This window comes from Selaginella moellendorffii, unplaced genomic scaffold (genome assembly GCF_000143415.4).
Source record: "Selaginella moellendorffii unplaced genomic scaffold, v1.0 SELMOscaffold_47, whole genome shotgun sequence".
Lineage (NCBI taxonomy): Eukaryota > Viridiplantae > Streptophyta > Lycopodiopsida > Selaginellales > Selaginellaceae > Selaginella > Selaginella moellendorffii.
The window spans coordinates 536,059-543,022 of NW_003314308.1; the positions used below are offsets into that span (position 1 = coordinate 536,059).

Below are 6,964 nucleotides of genomic sequence, written 5' to 3' on the forward strand. Positions count from 1 at the left end.
AGTCAAAAAAAGGTCAAATAGGAATTAGGGTTCTTGAGGATCTATAAGGACTGTGAGAGATTAGGGTTTTTGTATCGAGGAGGAATGAGGCAAGTTCGCGAGTGGCTCTACATTGGCAACGCTGACGACGCGGGTAGTTTCGTCTCTGGGTCTCGGCATGGATTCACCCACATCCTCACTCTAGCTCCAGTTTGCTTGGGCGATGGCTGCAACTTCATCAAAGTCGTGCCCGAGTATCGCATGGAAGAGTTCGATCGTGTAGCCCGGCAGCTCCAGGAGAAGTGCCCCGGCTTTGCTGGCACTCAGCCAGTGCGCAAGATCGTCCCGTTGGTGGACGAGGAGAGCCAGGACATAGCCCAGGTGCTGCGAGAGTGCCTGGGTTTCATTGATCGAGGGGTGGAGGAGGGGATTGTTCTCGTCCACTGCATTGGCGGCTTCTCTCGCAGCGCGTCGGTGGTGACGGCGTATTTGATGTGGAAGGAGGGGCTGGGCATGGACGAGGCGCTCGAGTCCCTGAGGAGATGCAAGGAGGGGATTCGCCCAAACGCGGGATTTATCAAGCAGCTGCGAGAATTCGAGCAAAGAGGTGACGAGTTTGATGTGTCGCAAGATCGTGAGACCGAGCACAAAGCTATGGAGTATCGATGTAAACTGTGCAAGAGAGAAATGGTTGTATGATTGAAACTTTCAATATAGAGTAGTGGATCAAGGCTCTAGAGATAGAGAAGCTCCTTTAGACGAGCGCGGGAAACCTCCATGGCCTCCATGGCCTTGGATTTGATTACCTTTGCTCGTTTTCTCAGCGATTCACTGCCCATCAAACTCCTGGCGGCTCGCTCGACTTCGCTCCTTCCAACAATCCTGGAGCTTCCATCGCTGCTGTTCTTGCTCTCGATCCTCACCCCGACTCTCCACACGTCCACCATGAACTTACAGTTGATGGGCTGGTCGCCCATGAACGGCCACCCGATCATCGGGACCCCGGAGCTCAAGCTCTCGAGCGTCGAGTTCCAGCCGCAGTGCGTGACAAATCCTCCCACGCTCGGGTGCCTGAGAATATCAATCTGCGAGCTCCATGACACGATCAACCCCCGGTTTCCAATCCTCGTCCGCAAGCCCTGGAGGAAATACCCGAGCTTTCGCTGGGAGCTCTCACGTAGGACCCAGAGAAAGCTCTGGTGACTTGCCTCCAAGCCATAGCCGACCTCCATGACTTGTTCTTCCGGGAGCTCCACCATTGTTCCAAAGCACACGTACAACACGGACGAAACCTCTTGTGCGTCGAGCCATTCTTTTTGGACGTGATCTTCCATGCTTGATACCGCCCCGACGAGCATTGGCCCAACGTTGACAAGCTTGCCAAACCCCTGGTCCCTCAAATCACCCAAAGTTTGCTCCTCCAACTCGTCCAGAGTATTCATGATCAGCCATGGAGCCTTGAGCAGGTTCTTGAGCTTTCTCATCGAGCTAAAGCTCACTGGATCCAGAGGGTCCTCGGGGATGTCCGTGAAAACCGAGAGCTCGCAAGGAACGCCTGGTATCACGGACGAATCCACCACTTTCTTCTCGGGCGATCGATCGTTCCTGGAGAGCGGAAGGAATCCTTTCTCCAGGAGCGTCTCGACGTTGACAGTGATGTGGAGCATGGCCGCCGACGACACCCAAAACGCAGCAACGTTGCAAGCTAAGCTCTCGAGACGGTCGATAAGCAGGAAGTCGATGATGGCCAGGGAAACCGGCCCGAGCTCTGGAGCAGAAGCCGCGACCAGCTTCTTAATCTCGTCCGAGTTCCTGGCCATGACCTCGATGCTCTCAGAGAGCGTATAGCCGCTGCGATCTCTATCGACTTCCAGAGCCTGGAATCTAATGGCTTGCCTCAATTTTTGGTCGCCGTCGCAGAGATGGTTGAGGGCCGAGAGTGATGCTTGGAGAGTGCTGCTCGTTGTGATGAATGTGATATCGGATCCAAGGGACGCTAGCTGCACAGAGAGCTGGAGCAACGGATTAGTGTGGCCAGAGATTGGAAGAGGAATCACCACAACATGAGGCGGATTGCTTCGGGACGCCATAGCTGACAAGCTCTCTCGGCTTGAGACTTATACAAGAGAAGATTCTCAAAGTTATGCGTTAGGTAAGTTGATGACACCCCAACCGTCTAGCCGAGCGAATCTCGATCACATATGGAGACGTGGCACCCACAAGACGGGTGGGAGCGCGCCCGCAACGAGGACGCCACCAACGCGACAAAGATAATCCAACTTGCAAGAACTCGCTTACTCCATTTTGATACTTTTATTTTAGAGCTCTAAGTAAAACTGTGTGGAGGGGCGCCACCATCGCAGCAGAGAAAGATTTGGAGTTTGTGCGCTACAAGGATTTGCCACTGGAGCCTCCGGCGAGAGGAGCTTGTCGACTTCTCCCCAAAGCTTAAGGCGCTGGGCGGTGCCGTGACGGCGCTCTGGTGGCACCGCCGGGTGACGTGCGTCATCACGACGTTCTTGTGGGCTGGGACGGAGAAGTCGCTTGGGTGTGCCGAGGGTCGTGTTTTGGACGTCCACCATGACCGAGTGCCGTGTATAGTAACTTATCGGAGCTCGGACTTTGCCAGTACGCGATCAGCTTGGGCTCTATGCCACAGTCTCGAGAATAACCTTGCCGCGGAAGTTTGGATCTGTGGCATGAAGTAGCGTCGTGAAGTCCAAGGCCTTGAGGTCCGGAAGTCCTGGAATCTTCACCGTGGTTCCGAAGTTATCTTCACCATGGTTCCGAGATCTAGCAATCCAAGTTATCTTCACCGTGGTTCCGAGATCTAGCAATCCAAGTTTTCTAAGATCACAAAGAAAAAGTTTGGAATTCGCGTACCTTTGATCGCATTCTCGGAGATGACTCCCTGGAAGGCAATGCGGTGAGAGCTCTTGAGCTATGAGGAATCAAAATCGGTCCTCTCTATCTGAACATCTCCACCGGGGACGACGATCCAGACGATCCAAACCAGGTATTCCATGGCTGACAAACAGGAGCCTCGATCGGTTCTCTATATTCCAGTCCCGGCAGTCGAATTCAAGCAGATAGCCCTGGAGGATGCATTCGCAGGCTCTTTCTGGCAACCGCGGGGAAGTAGGGAAATGTCGCCCTCGCTCACCAGAGCGCTGCCGGCAGGGATCACTTCGTCCAATTCCCTCTGGTCTTTTGCCAAGATAAGAGCGTCCAGCCCCGGACTCACGTAGGAGCAAGAACAAAAGAGAGCAAACCGGTCAACACTCTAGTCAACACATAAGTTAACGCCCAGACTTACCAGCATGGTTCCGGCATGTTCTCGAGCGAGAGCAGGAAGCTCTGGCTTTGTTCTTGCTTGGCCATGGAAGATCGGTGCACGTCCATGTGCGCTTGGAGCAAGGCGTGCACACTGTCCTCAGCTTGGGCAGCGAGAGATCCATTTGATCCATGGGAAGCAATCGCCGATGTGGAGGCCCTCGCTGAGCTTATTCGCGCTGGATCAAGCGGATGAAATCGTCCACATCGAAGCTTCGGCTCGTCCCAAACACGAGCACTTGCATGATCCCGAGGACAGTCAGCTCCTGGCTCATGTTCACTGACATGCTCGTCCAAGTTCCTGGCCATGATCTCGATGACGCTGCGGTTTCTATCAACTTCCAGAGCCTAAAATCTAATGGCTTGCTTTGGTCGCCATGAGGGCCAAGAGTGAGTGATGACCATAGCTGACTTTACAACAAGAGAATATTCTTAAACTTATGCGTAAGCATGAGGACCAAAATGTCTCCCGGTGCTGCTGTTGGTGTGTGTGTGTCTACTGCTCCTCAACTAACTCTCCCCGTGTTCACCCAACTCCCAATGTGAAGTGAATCTTAACATATGAAGACATATAATCTTAACAACTCACAACACACTTGAAACTTTACATTCATGCTTCAAAGTTAGGCATCGCAAAACCATAAACAACATATATAGATAAAATGTTTGAGAGACCATTAAGTGATAAGTATTACAAGAGAAGCATAGCTTGGGGTGTGTAAATTATGAAGCATGAAATAGCTTTGAGCTTGAAGGTTGTGTGGAGCGTATCAGAAAATTCATAAACTATGTGTTGTAACAAAAAAAATGTATTATTAAGTTTATGAGCATATCATAGCATATTTCTTGGTCACCTACTCTTTATGATCCTTTTCTTTTGCTGAGTTCATCACACTTTTTCCAGAGCTCTAAGTAGAACTTCAAATCATAGTGGTCAATTCGTTGTGTTTTCAAGAAAGAATCAAGAGTAAAGAAAGAAAGTAAACAACAGTCACTAGAATTCGTGGGCTTGCTAGTTTACTGCCACGTATGAGAGCATTTGAGCGAACAACGAGTGACACGACGGACAAATAAAAGACAAGGAGGAACGAGCTCAGCTATGCTGGAGCAGAAAACCATTAGAAAAGGAAAACTTTGAATTCTTCTCGGAGCTATGGAGGAAGAACACTTGGATCACATACACATTCTCGCAGTGCCATTCTTCCTCAAGGGCCATGAGATCCCTCTCCTCCATCTCTGTCGCCATCTCCACTCTCTCACTGGCGGCCGGATCGCCGTCACGATCCTCCAGCTCCCGCAAAACAAGTCGCCACTCTCTGGAGGGGCGCCACGATCGCAGCCAGAGAAAGGTTTGGAGTTTGTGCGCTACGAGAATTTGCCGCTGGAGCCTCCGGCTGAGAGGAGCTTGCAGCTCTTCCTCGACTTCTTCCCAAAGTTTAAGGCGTTGGGCGGTGCGGTGTCGGCGCTCTGGCGGCACCGCCGGGTGACGTGCGTCATCACCGACGTTCTCGTGGGCTGGGGCGGAGAAGTTGCCCGTGACTTGGGCGTGCCATGGGTCGCGTTTTGGACGTCCACCGTGACCGAGCTTACCGTGTATAGTAACTTACCAAGGCTCATCTCTGAGAATGCGATCAAAGGTACGTGAACGCTAAACCTTTTCTTTGTGATCTTAGAAATGGATTGCTAGATCTCGAAACCACGGTGAAGATTCCAGGACTTCCGGACCTCAAGGCCTTGGACTACACGACGCTACACCATGCCACAGATCCAAACTTCCGCGGCAAGGTTATTCTCGAGACCTTTGTGGAAGCCGTACGGTATAGCACCCAAGCTGATCGGGTACTGGCAAACTCCTCCCACGCCCTGGAAGGCAATGCGGTGAGAGCTCTCGAGCTATGTGGAATCAACATCGTTCCAGTGGGTCCTCTCCATCTAAACATCTCCACCGGGGGCGATCCAAACGATCCAAACCAGGTGATTCCATGGCTGGACAAACAGGAGCCTCGATCGGTGCTCTACATTGCGTTTGGAACGGTCGCTCCAGTCCCGGCAGCCCAATTCGAGCAGATAGCCCTGGCTCTGGAATCTACTAAGAACATCGCTTTCCTATGGGTGGTACGCCCGGAGCAGCTCAAGCTAGTGCCGAAGGAATTCGGCTGTACCGCGCGGTACGCGTTCAAGTCTGGTGATACCGTTAATGGCGGGACGGTATACCGCGGGCTGCTAACCGACTGGGCACCCCAGGTTGCGGTCCTCGGGCACCGTGCAGTGGGCGGTTTCTTGACGCATTGTGGATGGAATTCGATCTTGGAGAGCATCACTGTTGGCGTTCCTGTCATCTCGATGCCTCGAATGGCCGATCAGTGCTTGACGCGCAAGATCTTGGACGAGGAGTGGGGGGTTTCGGTACGATTGGGTAACACGGTTACTGACGTTGTGAGCAAGACCGATTTGGAGGCTGCGATCGAGGAGCTCATGTTTGAAAGGCGGGATGAGCTTGGAAAGAAAGCGAGCGATCTTGGAGAACTCGCTAGACAGGGCATGGAAGAAGGAGGATCTTCTCGATCCGGCATCGATTCCTTGGTCAAAGACCTTTTACTGTGGAAGTAAACGCTAGTAAAAATTTTCTTTATTGAAATTTCTTTATTGGTATTTGAAATTTCTAGAAGTGGAGTACGCGTAGATCGAAGGAGAACGTGGAATTGATGTCCTCCACGATTCGATCGACGAGAGCGTAGCCTTTGGCAAACAAAAACTCGCCAGTGCCAGTAGCGATTGGGAGCTGACCACTGGAATTCGTGACGGCGCTGAGAAACGTGAGGCTACTGCCCTGGAATTCGTCTAGAGTGAGCGTCACAGACACCAGAGATGTGAGGCTATCCATCGACACCACCGTGCTCGTCCCTCGAATCCTTCCTACTTCGCGGGAGTCGCTCGATCGGCTCACAGTCACGGGATCATCCACGACCGCGATGGCTCCGAATGGATTCGCCGGGTTTCCCAGGCTGGGAACTCCAGTGGTGACGAGGAAATCGGTGACATTGAAGAAGTCCTGCCAAAAAAGCCTCTGGTGAAGGGATCTCGCGCTGGAAATCTGGAGAGCGACAAGCGCGATGGCCGAGAGGAAGAGTAATTTGTTAACGCTAGCCATTATGGAGAAATTTTCAAGGAGAAACGAAGTTTTAAACCAAAAGTTTGGTGCCAACCAACCAAAGATCTAGTGCCGTGTTGAGAACAACTATAGAAAAATCTACTTGGTTCTTCCTAGAAGTTCTTCCAAGAAGTTCTTCCATAGAATCTATTGTCCAGTCAATTGCGAAGACAAAATAATCAACGAACTAGAAGTTCTTCCCAGAAGTTACCAGGAGTCAAGAAAACTATGACCCTCCAGTCAAGAAAAGTCAATCGTAGTCAACGAGAAAGTTGGCACGGTAGCCAAGGAGAACATAAATTTAAAGGCTGCCACGCACCAATTTGAAGAAACGGTGGGAGTATCTACACGTCCACAAACATCCATAATGGAACTTCTGGCACTGTGCTTTTTCAGATCCGCCGTGATCCCCGTGACACAGTTTTCTCGCATATAAGTTCATCCATTTAGTCTATCAAGCATTGTCTTGCAAGTCTAGAGCAATGGTGGACGATCAGCAAG

At 51.5% G+C, this 6,964-nt stretch overlaps 4 protein-coding genes across 4 annotated transcripts; 2 read left to right on the plus strand and 2 right to left on the minus strand.

Annotated features, from left to right (window-relative positions):
* Nucleotide 1: 1 nt before the first annotated feature.
* LOC9646968 (dual specificity protein phosphatase 1B) lies at nucleotides 2-716 on the plus strand. Its single transcript, XM_024685983.1, has one exon. It carries the CDS (start codon nucleotides 85-87, stop codon nucleotides 676-678), a length of 594 nt encoding a protein of 197 aa, XP_024541751.1. The 5' UTR covers nucleotides 2-84; the 3' UTR covers nucleotides 679-716.
* Nucleotides 659-2,153, minus strand: LOC9657945 (UDP-glycosyltransferase 85A4). Its single transcript, XM_002981126.2, has one exon. It carries the CDS (start codon nucleotides 2,067-2,069, stop codon nucleotides 714-716), a length of 1,356 nt encoding a protein of 451 aa, XP_002981172.1. The 5' UTR covers nucleotides 2,070-2,153; the 3' UTR covers nucleotides 659-713.
* Nucleotides 2,154-4,428: 2,275 nt separating this feature from the next.
* On the plus strand, nucleotides 4,429-5,954 carry LOC112350285 (anthocyanidin 3-O-glucosyltransferase 7-like). Its single transcript, XM_024686215.1, has 2 exons — nucleotides 4,429-4,949; nucleotides 5,000-5,954. The coding sequence occupies exons 1-2, from the start codon at nucleotides 4,466-4,468 to the stop codon at nucleotides 5,920-5,922; spliced, it is 1,407 nt and encodes a 468-aa protein (XP_024541983.1). The 5' UTR covers nucleotides 4,429-4,465; the 3' UTR covers nucleotides 5,923-5,954.
* A 20-nt stretch (nucleotides 5,955-5,974) lies between these two features.
* Nucleotides 5,975-6,463, minus strand: LOC112350223 (dirigent protein 11-like). The gene has a single exon (XM_024686050.1). The coding sequence runs from the start codon at nucleotides 6,461-6,463 to the stop codon at nucleotides 5,975-5,977; it is 489 nt and encodes a 162-aa protein (XP_024541818.1).
* Nucleotides 6,464-6,964: the final 501 nt, after the last annotated feature.